At 50.8% G+C, this 13628-nt stretch overlaps 1 protein-coding gene across 3 annotated transcripts in view; it reads left to right on the top strand.

The window, feature by feature from the left end:
• Window positions 1-13628, top strand: part of CACNA1D (calcium voltage-gated channel subunit alpha1 D) — a 296037-nt gene that overhangs the window by 181198 nt on the left and 101211 nt on the right. For all 3 annotated transcript variants that reach the window (XM_034998637.1, XM_034998638.1, XM_034998639.1), the window contains exon 9: window positions 9516-9685. In XM_034998637.1, the coding sequence (XP_034854528.1) occupies window positions 9516-9685 (170 nt within the window). The remainder of the gene's footprint in view (window positions 1-9515; window positions 9686-13628) is intronic.

Raw genomic sequence — 13628 nt, 5'->3', positions numbered from 1 at the left:
TTCCTTCCTTCCTTCCTTCCTTCCTTCCTTCCTTCCTTCCTTCCTTCCTTCCTTCCTTTATAGAACACCTCATTTCCTTGAACAGAAACTGAACTTGCATGCTTTCCAAAAAATTAGATTTAAACATAAAAATATTTTTATTCTATTTCATTTCCTTTATGTCTATATAGGGGAAAGGATTTATGCCTAAGGAAGACTGGCCTCCACTGATCAAAACCAGTGGCTTACTTCTTTGGCTTCCCCAGACTGCCTTTTTATGAATGCTGCGTGTGTGTGTGCGTGTGTGTGCGTGTGTGTGTGTGTGTGTGTGTGTGAATTCCTGAGTCCTCTCTTTCCCTGGAAATCTGAGTCCTAGTGATTCTGTGGGCTTTGCTCACTGAAGGTTTTTATGCTTGTTTGTCTTTGTTTTCTCTGGGTGTGCGCACGCACGTGCACACGTTTCAAAGCATTTGTCTACATTTTATTTGTGTGGGTCTGGTTAAAACAAATAGCATTACAAACCAAGAAGGAACCCTATCTCTAAATCAACATGATTTCCAGTGGCCCATTTATTTTATGGGGCGTTGGAGAAATAACAAATTCCGGAGCAAATTGAGTGGCGGCCGTCCCATGGGATCTGTACAGCCATTTGAACACGGTGGTTTTGCTTCAGGCTAAGTGCTTTCTCTGCCATCGTGTCGACCGAGCCAGGGCTCCCGTGGCGCAGGATGTCAGGACCTGCAAATCCTGGCAGTGTCAGGGTCTGGGGAGCTCTCTGCAGTGTGGGGCACGTGCACAGGGACTCCCGGGGTTGCGGGGAGTCTGGCTGGTTCCAAGCAGAGTTTCTTCCTGGAGCAGAGCTTCCTGGGGAGTGAGGGACAGCATGTGGGTGGGGGGAGTGTACTGTCACCTTGGCTAAGCCCGGAGTTGAGGCTCTGGACAAAAATCAGAATGTTGGGGGTAAATGGTGCATTCTGTCTTGACCCACCACTCCTGATCCTGACCAGTAAGTGTCCAGTACGTACATCTCCTAAGCCAGGAAGCAGAGGGATTGGGAATGAACGCTTGGTTTGGAGCCTGGTTGTCCTGTTTCCTGAGCATGTGATGCAGGGTCAGTAACACTACCTTGTTGAACTTCAACTTTGGCTTCTGTGAGATGGGAGGGCAGTCCTTGTCCTCCTGCCTGTCCCGCATCAAGGTAGTGAGGAGCCTGGGGGCCAGTGCATGTAAAGATGCTTGGAGGACCCCAGATAGAAATCCCCATACAATAAAGAAGATGTGGTATATATATACAATGGAATATTATGCAGCCATCAAAAGGAATGAGATCTTGCCATTTGCAACGACGTGGATGGAACTAGAGGGTATTATGTTGAGTGAAATAAGTCAAACAGAGAAAGACATGTATCATATGATCTCACTGATATGAGGAATTCTTAATTGCAGGAAACAAACTGAGAGTTGCTGGAGTGGGGGTGGGGTGGGAAGGATGGGGTGACTGGGTGATAGACACTGGGGAGGGTATGTGCTCTGGTAAGCGCTGTGAATTGTGCAAGACTGTTGAATCTCAGATCTGTACCTCTGAAACAAATAATGCAATATATGTTAAGAAAAAAAAAAGAAGAAGAAGGTAGCGGGAGGGGAAGAATGAAGTGGGGGAAATCGGAGGGGTAGACGAACCATGAGAGATGATGGACTCTGAAAAACAAACAGGGTTCTAGAGGGGAGGGGGGTGGGAGGATGGGTTAGCCTGGTGGTGGGTATTGAGGAGGGCACATTCTGCATGGAGCGCTGGGTGTTATGCACAAACAATGAATCATGGAACACTTCATCTAAAACTAATGATGTAATGTATGGGGATTAACATAAGAATAAAAAAAAAAAAAAGAAATCCCCATACATAAGAGGTTTGTTTCTGTTATTACTAGAAAGGGGTCGTGACTGGGATGGCTCTCTTGCAGGAAACTGAGGCAGCACCCCCAGCTGTGCAGGCGCAGATTCTGTTGGCACTGCTGTTGGTTGGCAGGTGGGACCCGGCCGGGGTAGTCACGGGTTAGGACTGCTTAAGGCAGCAGTGGATTCAGGCTCTGCCTGTCTCTGAGCCCTCCACTTACTCTCTTCTGTTTTCCTCTCCCCTCTGCGGGGCTGTGCTAGGGCCCGCACTGAGTGCCATGGGGGTGTGGCTGCACCCTTGTTCTGTAGTCAGAATCCCCCCTGGCCATTGCTTCTGACTCCCTCAGCCCTTAGGCCTCTTGATACCACCAGAAGTCTTGGCTGGCAGGACTGAGAGAGGCACCAGGTTGCTGCCCCCGGAAGGGAGCAGAAAATGGGGACGGGATCACTTCTCAGCAGTCAGGGGTCCGGCTTTCCTTTTGAGCCATAGAGGAGGCCAGGAGGCTTGAGTCACAGCCATGGCTGGACACAGTATGGGGCAGGGTGTTGCAAGTGCTGCCCTGAGTGAGATTGGGGGGGTGGTGTCGTGTGGGCCTGGGGAAGATACATCCCATGCTCCAGCTTCCCCACCTAGGTGCTAGTCCTCTGCCAAAGGTCCCCATCTCCACGGCCCCCGCTCCGGAAGCTGCTGCTTCCCATGGCTACCTGGTTCATCTTTGGTGCACTTGGACTATTAGAAGTTTCTGCCTTATATTGCACTGAAATCAGTCTTTTTTTTTTTTAAAGATTTATTTATTTGAGAGAGCGAGAATGAGAGAGAGAGAGTACATGAGAGGGGGGAGGGTCAGAGGGAGAAGCAGGCTCCCCGCCGAGCAGGGAGCCCGATGCGGGACTCGATCCCGGGACTCCAGGATCATGACCTGAGCCGAAGGCAGTCGCCCAACCAACTGAGCCACCCAGGCGCCTGCACTGAAATCAGTCTTATTCTGCTTCCATCTGCTCCCTGGGGCCCGCAGGGGGTCCACTTCCTCTTTTCCATGGCAGCCTTCTGGAGACTAAGGACCAGGAATGTGGCTCTTCTGTGGTGTCTCTTATCTCCCCTCCTGTTTGGCCTTCCTCTGCCCCCTGCTCACCTGCCTTTCCTGAACACATGGGCGTGGAATGTTCACATGGCAGGGAAATGGAGGCATCATCTGGCCCTGGAGGAAGGTCCATGTTCATAGAGAAGATGACGCTGGGTGGGGCCAGAGCCAGGGGGCCAGCGTGAGGGGGGCAGAGGTCAAGGTGACCACAGTGTGGGGATGGCCGAGGGTGGGTAATGATAGCCCCCACAGGTGTTCTTCCAAACAGTCTACGAAAGTTGGGAATTTTATCAGAGCCATGTTACTTTTGAACCACATTTTTATTGGTGTTGAATCAACCCTGTCACCCGGTATTTACTGAATACCTTCTGGCTTCAGCACCATTTCCTCCCTATTTTGATCTCATCTTCACATAGAACGCCTATAAAACAAAGCTGGTAAGGACTCTCTCCTCTCTGACTTCTGGTGGTTCCCCATTGCCTACAGGGAAGGAATGCTAATTCTGAATTTGGGATTTAAGGGCCCTCCTGGACTGACTCTAAGCTGCTTCTTGGTCCTCATTCCTTTGTACTTCTACCCTCTTCTTTCTGTCTCTTGTGTCTATGTCGAGTTCCTTGGGAGGGTCGGTTCAGGAGCTAGGTGGGCTTGTCTGACCAAACTCTCTGAGCCTCTGCTTCCTCAGTTCGTGTGTAATGAGGGTGGTAGTGGTCCTTCCGTCACCCCTGATCCTCTGCAGTGAGGATGGGGGTAAGGCATTGGGCTGGGCTCTGTCAGGGATACCTCACTGAGGAGGCCAGCTGAGATCAGGTATACCCCCATACATCTGTGTCTTGGTGTTCACCAAGTAGAGTGCCCTGGTGATTCAGAGGAAGGCAGAACTCTTCGTTGGGGGGCGGGAGTAGCCAGGGTAGCCAGGAAAACCTGGGTCTTGATGGGTAAGCTAAAATTCAAAGATGGGAGAAGGCTACTCAGTTGGATGGAGTTCCGTGGACAGAGGCTCTGAGGGTTGAGGAATTGAAAAGAGCATAGCCAGAATACAGGTGTTTTTTGTTTTTTGTTTTTTAAGATTTTATTTATTTGACAGAGAGACACACGGTGAGAGAGGGAACACAGCACTCGGAGAGGGAGAGGGAGAAGCAGGCTTCTCGCTGAGCAGGGAGCCTGGATGTGGGGCTCGATCCCAGGACCCTGGGATCATGACCTGAGCTGAAGGCAGATACTTAATGACTGAGCCGCCCAGGCGCCCCACAAGGTGTTTGTTTTAAGGGAAGGAAATGGAGCTGGGATAACCTGTGGGAGAAGGCTAGAAGGCCCTGAGTGCCGGGCTGAGAGGTGTTTGACCCTGGAGTGTTGAGGGCAGCAGTGAGGAGCCCTGAGGCTTTCTGAGCAGAACAACATCAGGATGAAGCTGAGATCTGTAGTGGTGGCCTGAAGTCGAGGGGGCAGCGAAGCCTCATGAAACACTCCGGCTACAATTCCTCCAGCTGCCTCAGTGGGTGAGGTGTGTGCAGACTGGCCGGTGTAGATGCTTGGTGGTCGTGATATCCAGCTGACAGGGAGATTCCTCACTGAGAAATTGCTCCTTACAAAGGACATAGACCTGGAGGGAAGATTCTCTAGCAACCTGGACACAGATTTAGCCAATGTGAGGTACTTCTCTGGCTCTTGTGACCTATGGCATGCCCTTATCGTGTTTTTGTTTTGTTTTTAATTTTTATTTATCTGTTTTGGGCACTTCCTTACTTGTTTCATCCTGTACCTACTCTACCCTAGCCCTGGAATCAGCCATTTTACCAAAGATTCCTGGTTCCTTTTCATGGAAATGGTGTTAGAGAACAAAGTCTGGGTGCTAGGTGTGCTCATAATTACTGGGGTGTCTTTGCTTCCATATCCTTTCAACAGAGCTAGGAAATATATGCATTTATATATACATATACATATGCTTACACATACTTATATTTATACATATACATATGTATACATAGATCTTCTAGAAATCATGAATTCACACCAACACCTCCAATTCCAGTCTATTCCCAGAGGACTCTTTCTGGTCTTCCCTTCTTTCATGTTTCTATGTCCCTCCTTCTCCAATAAGAACCCTAACTCCCAGCAACATGGACACATTTGCTCATTCATTAAGTCCTGTAATATGCCTGGAATGATTTCAGCATTGTTTTGTCCATAGCACTACCAAACACGAAACTCCCAGGAAGAGTTTAGCATTTATTTGCTGTTCTTCCCTCACTCGGTCCTATCCAAGGCTGAGAGCCTACAGTCAAGAGATCCTAAGCTACCTGAGAGCTGGTTTTGTCTTTCTCTTCAGTATAGCTGTGCATTCGTTTGAAATACAATTAGATTCATTTGTCTCAATTTACTTCCAGTTTAGGGGTATTTTCCCTCCATCCCATCCTGTTGATTTAATTAAAAATTGTAATTTGTAGAACATTAACATGGTCCCAGAAGTCAAAACTATAGAGAAAGGTATACTTAACAGTGTCCCTCCTGTTTTGCCCTCCCTTTCCATTTGTCCCCATTCTGCATTTTCTGCTTTATCCTTTGGATACACCCTGAAGTGTAATACGCGTATTTTCTTATTTCCGCTTTTTTCATACATAAAGGGTAAAATACCATGTACCTTTTTGTCGAAGCCTTTCTTATATCTTTTTTCTTTTGATTGAGTGCACCATAAATAGGATTCTGATCTGGAATAAGTAGGCTTCTGTCACATGTTGAGTTGTTAGATTTATAGTCATTTGTAAAAAGTCAGATAGTTTCTACCAATAGCTGTTTTAAATTTACTTTTGTAGTAGTGACTGCTATTTAGTCCCTTAGTAACAAGCTTCAAAAGTGAGTTCTCATGAAAAATGGAGAACTATTTTTTTCTTCATCCACTGAGGTTGATGGAAGATTCAGTGGACTCGGATGGGATTTTTCTGGAGTGGAAGATTTATCAAGATGGGAATGGGTTATTCCCAATGGAGCAGAGAGTGGTATAGGATTGATGAGGCACTGGCTGGCTCGTGGAGTTCACTCTGAGCCTAGGATCCCATGTGTCCTGTGTTTCTCTCAGTTCTGCTGGGATCATGTAGCTTAGAGCCCACTTAGAGCTGTTTGCAACTTTCCTCCCTTTGGTATTGGAGAAAGCTCCTCCCATGGCCTTTTTCATGCCCAGATTCAACAGCTAAATATTCTATCTTTCAACTTCACATTTGTCCAATGCTTTGTGAATCCCACAGTATTGTCTTAATCTCTGTGAAACAGTAGAACAGGTCTTATGTCTGTTTTGCAGCTGAGGAAACTGAAGCTCAGAAGGGACTAGTGACAGAGCTGGGACTAGAATCTGGGTCTTCTGCCTGAGAGTCCAGTGTGGTCTTGGTCCATCACAAGGACCCCCTCTGCTGGCCCCTTTTCCTCCTATCTCAGAGCCGACAGGAGGAGATTTATGCTTGCAAATCTCTGTTCTGTCCAAATCAGCAAAGTCACATGCCTGCTGAGTATTAGGCCATTCAGAAACTACCTAAAATCAGTTCTGAGGGTTTACATGAACAATTTTGTTACCTGAACTTGTGTAATAGTGACTGTTATTTAAAACAAATGAGCCATAAACCAGGCAGTGGTTTTTGTTCTCAGAAATTTTACTCATAGTAGGATTTTACCTATATGCATGTGTTATTGTGTCTCGGCAACCAAGAATGTACAACAGTGATATAGATTGTTAGAGTTCTCTCTCTCTCTCTTTTTTTTTTTGTATTTCTAATGCAAAAAAAAAAAACAAATCTCATACAATACATTAAAGCAAAATCCTCTTTTGTAAAGCCCTTAAGTTTTTCAGGTAACTCTCTTACTATTTTTGTAATCTTTTTTTTTTTTTTAAAGATTTATTTGACAGAGAGAGAGACAGCGAGAGAGGGAACACAGGCAGGAGGAGTGGGAGAGGGAGGAGCAGGCCTCCCGCCGAGCAGGGAGCCCAATGGAGGGCTTGATCCCAGGACCCTGGGATCATGACCTGAGCCGAAGGCAGACGCTTAATGACTGAGCCACCCAGGCGCCCTTGTAATCTTTTTTAAGAACTCAGATGAGACATGAATCTAGGAATAAGAATACCCTGTTTTTATTATAACAATGTAAATTTCGTACTCCAAGTTCAGAATCAAAACACAGATATTTGGGCTTAGATACTTCTGGCAAACAATAGAAATGAGGCCCACATAGTTGCTCTTTACGATGTATTTAAGAAAACGGCATGATGCATTTTCCTGTTGACAAGTGTACCTCCAGGGCCTCCACTTCATCCTTCAGGGATGTCATGATGGATTGGGTGTGACTTTTTCTTTTTCTTTTTTTTTTTTTTTAAAGATTTTTTATTTATTTATCTGAGAGAGAGAATGGGAGACAGACAGCATGAGAGGGGGAGGATCAGAGGGAGAAGCAGACTCCCTGCCGAGCAGGGAGCCCGATGCGGGACTCGATCCCGGGACTCCAGGATCATGACCTGAGCCGAAGGCAGTTGCCTAACCAACTGAGCCACCCAGGCGCCCTGGGTGTGACTTTTTCAAAATTTAAATTAATTTGGTGAACCTACCCAGAACAGAGTTATGCGTATCCTGTATCTTGGGAAGCCTGGCAGGCCTAGCAGCCCCACATCATCCTGAGGGCACGGTTTGCCTGAGCAGCAAGACCCTGCCTGTGATGGCCCTTCCTACATGAGACAGGAAGGGATTCTCCCTTGGAGGAAAGGGCCCTGGGTGAGGAGTGCAGAAAACATCTCTGAGTCTTAATCAGCTTTTGTTCACCCTGTAAACCCCCTGAAGTCAGCTCCTCTGCAGGCCGGGCTCCCCATCCTTCCCAGAGTGGGCAGGTGGGGATGGATCAGCCCTCACACAGCCAAGGACAGCTTCTGGGGCATCCAAAATGGGGTGATTGGGGAGCAATGAGTGTCGTCCTTTTTCACTAGGCAGAGGGTGGCACTTTGGTGAGGATTCTGGTTTCTTATCTGAAACAGCAGCATCCCTGGGCTTTCAAGTTCAGTCCTTCGACAGCCCAGAGTGGAGAGGGAGAGGGAAGAGAGAGAAGAGGAGTTGGCTTTATGTAAGCAGATAATTTCCCCCTTTGTCTGCTGGGTTAGTTGGGTTGAGTTGGGTCGGGTTGGGTTGAGTTGGGTCGGGTTGGGTTGGGTTGGGTTGGGTTGAGTTGGGTCGGGTTGGGTTGGGTCGGGTTGGGTTGGGTTGGGTCGGGTTGGGTTGAGTTGGGTCGGGTTGGATTGGGTCGGGTTGGGTTGAGTTGGGTCGGGTTGGGTCGAGTTGGGTCGGGTTGGGTTGGGTTGGGTTGGGTTGGGTCGGGTCGGGTCGGGTCGAGTTGGGTCGGGTCGGGTTGAGTTGGGTCGGGTTGGGTCGGGTTGGGTTGGGTTGGGTTGAAAAGGTCCCTGATAGGGAGATGTGCCAGGTTTGGGCTGGAAGGAAGGCAGAAGGAAGGCAGATGTAACCTCCGTCAGAATCCAGGGCTGTGTGTGCAGAAGCTGTGCTGCCTGTGATCTCATCTGCTTCCTTAGCAGCTTTTTAATAGTACTTAGGAAATCCATAACTCATGTAGCTTGGCTCCTCTAGCCATTCCTGGTTGGAAATACAGATGGTTCCTTGGATGTGAAAATTGGGTAATCATCCACCTGACTCCCAGGCTTGCCTGAGCAAATGTAGGATTCTGTATGTACATGTAGATGGAGGACTGCAGGCACGAAAGATGGAGTAAACAACAAGCAGTTGGGAATGTGTACACGTCTGCCAAAGCCTTTCCAGGACAGGTGTTCCCATAAATGGGTAACAAATCGTACTGCCTCTTCATCTCCTACGGGGAAGACTTTTGGGGGAAGATCATGGCAAGAAAGCGAGGGTTACGGATGACAATAGTGCTTCACCGGTGCCCTGTTTCCTGTGTGGGAAGGGAGAATGGGGCTGTGAGGTGGGTCTGCCCCGAACCTGTCCACTGCTCTGGCTGGAACCTGCAGGTACTGCTAGGGGATCCTGCTCCCCCTTCCTGGCTCTCAGTTTGGACGCGAGGGTCAGGAATGCTGTGTTTGGCTGAAGGTATCGAAGAAGCCCTAAACTTGGTGTGTGCGCTCTCTGGCCAAAGCGTAGCCCTCCCGGGTCCCTGCTCTTTGACGTGTGATGCGAGCTATCCGAGGAGGCTCTGAGGGAGGTGGGACATCTCTGAGTTCAGGCTACTGGGGTGGGGGGGGGGCGGCGGGCGGTGGGGGTCAGGAGGCCTGCCACGACAGCACGTGGCGTTTGGGGCCTGGATCCTTGGGATCTCGGGATTGTTCGTTTCCTAAGAGACAGTGCATGTGTGTTGGTGTGGTCTCTGCAGCTCTGACACCCACAGTCTTGCTTAGGAAGACACTGTCCTATGTCCTGTCCCCGTGTGTGGCCTCTCTTTCTGTGCTCGCGTGGCTGTACTCAGTGCTGTGTGTCCTGCCACAAGACTGTTGTGCGGCAGGGCAGATGGCTCGTGGTCCGGGTCCCCGAGGGCGTCCTCACGTGTGCGTGTTCTCTCTGCCGCCCTCAGAGAATTCTCAAAGGAAAGAGAGAAGGCTAAAGCCCGGGGAGATTTCCAGAAGCTCCGGGAGAAGCAGCAGCTGGAGGAGGATCTAAAGGGCTACCTGGATTGGATCACCCAAGCAGAAGACATTGATCCTGAGAACGAGGAAGAAGGAGGAGAGGAAAGCAAACGAAACAGTATGTAGCACCTTCCCACTCCTGACCAGCCAGAGCTCGGGGGTGATTCAGGCGCCCGCCGGGCGGAGACGTTTCAACCCCCTGACCCGGCCTGTGAGGTGGGCGGCCTCCTCTCAGCTGCCCGGTTCCTTCTGCCCGCCCCTCAGAGAGGACAGGTGCATTTACACTGACTCTGAGATTCCGCCCAAGGCTTGGGTTTTAGATTTGTGCCTGGTCACAGAGTCAGCCACACTCGCTCGTTGGGAATTCGGGGAGCCCCTTCTGTGGGGGCACCAGCCATGGTAGGACGCATGGTGACCCTACGGCACGGGAGCTGCGGCTTCTTCCCTGCGGAGCGAGTCGTGTTACTGGACGAGAACTTGAAGAGCAGGGTCTGTCTCCATCCTCGTGCCCCCTGGAATGGCTCCCATCTGTGCTCCACATGCAAAGCCAGATGCTTAGCCCGTCAGGAGCTGGGAAGAAACCAGTTCAGCAGTCTGGGCAGGGCGAGGAGGCATGTCAGTCGGCATGGCTCCTTGGACCCCACTCCCCTGGTAGCCCACTGTGGCACCAGACCCCTCGGGCACTGTCTGCAGCAGGAAAGCCCGATGCCCAGCGACCCCTGGAGTTCATTACCATCGTCAACCAAGGTGTGTCTTTTGCCACCTACTTTCCCTATAGATGTGCTCTTACTCTTTCCGGGTCATCTGTGCCTCAGGTAAAAGCAGAAATTGAAATTCAACAGTAGATTTGACTGAGATGCTTGTGGTTTGTTTCAAATCTAGAGTAGCTGATAGTAAGGACCGAGAACCTATCTCAAATGCACTTGTCCCTTGAGAGGCCTGGGGAACCAAGGTGGGTCCCACCTCGTGGAAGATGGGTGAGCGAGCTCTCCTTGGGCAGGGTCCCTAGGACGTCATGCAGTCACTCCTTCATTCAGCAAGGCGGGTGCTGGTTGCTGGGGGTGCTTCTGGATGCATCCCGAGGCCTATGCATCCCGAGATGCAGCCCAAGGGGACAGAGACGCAGGTCGTGAGGAGTGGCAAGCTGTATGTCTGGTGCTGAGAAGGTGAGGGCTGACTGCAGGGTTCCAGCAGGGAGCTGTGGGGCATTGGCCTCGAGCCTGGAAGGATGGAGGGGTCTGAGGTCGGTCGGTGTCAGGAGAAACATCCCGAGCCATGGCAGAGGTATGAGGAGCGCACAGGGGTGGTTCATTCCTTAGGCTGGTTGGGAGAGATCGGCGGGGGGCTGGGTGGGTGAGGCCAGTTGGTGCCTCCTCTGTAGGCAGCTGATCATGCAAGTGAAGGCTGAGTGGCCCATGGTTGACTAAGATGGCCTTTTGGTTGCTTCTAGCTGGGGACTCTGGGTCTGTGCTTCCATCGGGAGTGTGGGTTTCCTATTCTCACAGCTGTAAATGATGGACTCAGTCCTGTGTGCTCCTGGGGGGCCAGCAGGGTGCAGACTCCTCCTCTCCCCTCCCTTCTGCTTCTCAGTGTCACTGGTGCTGCTCCCTCAAGAAAGAGACTGGGGACTCAGTGCCTGGGCATCAGGAAGCTGCCGGAGGATTTCTAGAGCTGCCTTTGTGTGCTGACTCTGAGATTGGAGTTCATAGGTGCTATTCCTTCCAGTTCCAAACGTGGTGATGTCCTCTGGGTCACTGGGTGTAAGAAGGGTGTCTGTGTCTTCAGGGCATTTGAGTCTGAATCCCCATGGTCTTCTTGCAGCTCCCGCGCCTACCATATGGCCCGCAACAGGCTGTACTTGGAGCAGGGGGGATCGTTTCCAGACTGCAGCTTCCATGCTGACCTGGGGGGGCGGGGGGTCTGCCAGCCATGTCCTCCCTCTCCTAATGTAGCATGTCGTGTGTGAGCCAGAGCACGGCCCCTTCCTTTACCAGTTGAGGTGTGTCTGACGGGGAGCTGGGTGAGCCTTTCAGGCGGTATCTTTTCATCTCTTCATTGGCCCGGCGTTGGCAATCGGGTCCCTATCCGTGCTGCTAGAATCAGCTGTGGTGAGACTGCTTGTGGCCTGTGGTTTGAGGAGCGGGCATTTTCACTGGACTCGAAGCAATGTCTTCTGAGAGTCCTGAGAGCTCTCGCTCGCTTTGTCTTAGCCCAGTACTTCCTGTGCCCTGCCACCATGTGTATAGGACCTGGCCACATGATGACAAAAATCTGTGCCTCTGCCTTTGGAAACCTAGCTGTGGAGGGAAGATGGAGAAGCAGGGCCTTGGCGTAAGATGGGGACAAGCTGGCCCCGTGATCAGGGGCCAGCAGTCTGCTATGGGAGCCCCGAAGGGCACAGCGAAGCAACCTGGGGCGGTAGGGTGGGGGGGGTGGGGGATGCAAGGGGGAGGCTCCCTAGAGGAGGTGGTGTTCCTGCTGAGCTCCAAGGAGTAGCAGCCTATGGTTTCAAAACATATGGGGGAGAGGGGGGTATTTCTTAGGCTGGGGAAAGGGCACGAACGAGGGACAGAAAGTTGTAAGTGTTCCAAGCCCTGCCGTGCATTGCTTAGTAGTATAATCAAGGCAAGAAATAACAGCCCTTTAAAAGTTGTAGATCCTCAGAATTCGCTTTGTCACCAGGACTCCTCACCCGGTAAAGCCGCGCCGAGTCTGGAACGGCAGCTCTGTGGTTTCTGCCGTGCATAGTGCTGTGTGGCTCAGCCTGGGGGACCAGCTTGACATTCCATCCAGAAGAGCGCATGCTTCTGTGGGGTGCTCTTGTCCTTTATCAGGCTCATTTTGCCAGATGCTGGGTTTTCCTGTGGAGTGAGGCTCTGATTTCCTGAGTCACCGGATTCCTGGAGCATCAGTGATTTGGGTCTGAAAGACAGACCTAGATCCCAGGCTGTGGGAACCATGTAGGGATTTAACTGACTTAAGACGAGAGCCCCAGATCTCCTCCCAACGAGGAAGCGGGCCTCCCTGAATATATTCCCGGCAGCCCAGACCTTCTGGCCAAGGAGAGCTGCTGGGGTTTGCCTGGGACATCCTGTGGTTGCCGGCTATTTTCTTCCTGTCACAGCAAGAAACCCAGGGGCGGGGGGAGGGTTTCCACAAGGCCTACATCGTCCCCCTCCCTAGCTGACAGCGGTTGATGTACCACCTGCACGTTGTAAGCAGTGCGGCATGGGCATGGCCATTGCCAATGTGCTCCCTGAGTGTGTGAGATCCAGGCCTGCACACTTAACACTGCAGCCCTGCTCCTGTATGTTCTCGGGGAGAGGGGATGGGGCACTCCCTAGGCATCCTGGCTTTATCTGTACTGCCCTTTTCAGCTGGGTCCTGGATGGGATTGGGGCAGGTTCCTTCCAGACATGGGGGAGTTAAGTGACAGTGTGGCAGGAAGCCTTGCTATAGCCAAGTCTCAGCCTGTACAAGTAAAGGTGGGACGCCTCAGGAGCCATGAATAGCAGGTGTCATGAGCCTTTGGAAGTAGCGGCTAGACAGCATGTTGGTGCCCCTTCTCTGGAATTGGCTGCCATTGAGTTTTGTGACTCGGAATTTGGACTTGATTGATAGGCACACTACCCAATGTCTCTGAGCCCCCGTTTCCCTGTCTTCAAGAAGGGGATAAATATTTGCCCATGGGGTTGTCGTGAGGATTAAAGTTTGATAACTGGCAGGAGTCACTGTAACCGTAGGAGGACTGACTACTGTAAAACTTGACCTAAAGAGAATAATTCTTGCAGAGCCTACTGGACCTCTAACCAACCTCAGGCTAAGGACCCCTTTTAGGACCATGTCCCTATACTCTCCTGTTCAGAGACTATAGAGTTCTAAAGTACTGATGGAAAACAAACCCATTGACCAGTCATGTTGGAGATACCAAGGCATGGCTTTCTGGCTCAACATCCGCCTGTGGTTTGTTGATGCTTGCTGTCAGAGAGCAGATGTCAAATCCAGTGCTTGGAGATACGCACACCTCATCTTTTCTCTCTGATCTACTAAATGTCCCTGTC

This window comes from Mirounga leonina, unplaced genomic scaffold (assembly GCF_011800145.1).
Source record: "Mirounga leonina isolate KUSES-001 unplaced genomic scaffold, KU_Mleo_1.0 Mir_94, whole genome shotgun sequence".
Taxonomy (NCBI): domain Eukaryota; kingdom Metazoa; phylum Chordata; class Mammalia; order Carnivora; family Phocidae; genus Mirounga; species Mirounga leonina.
Note: the sequence above shows the minus strand (reverse complement) of the source record. Positions and strands in the feature narration are given on the sequence as shown.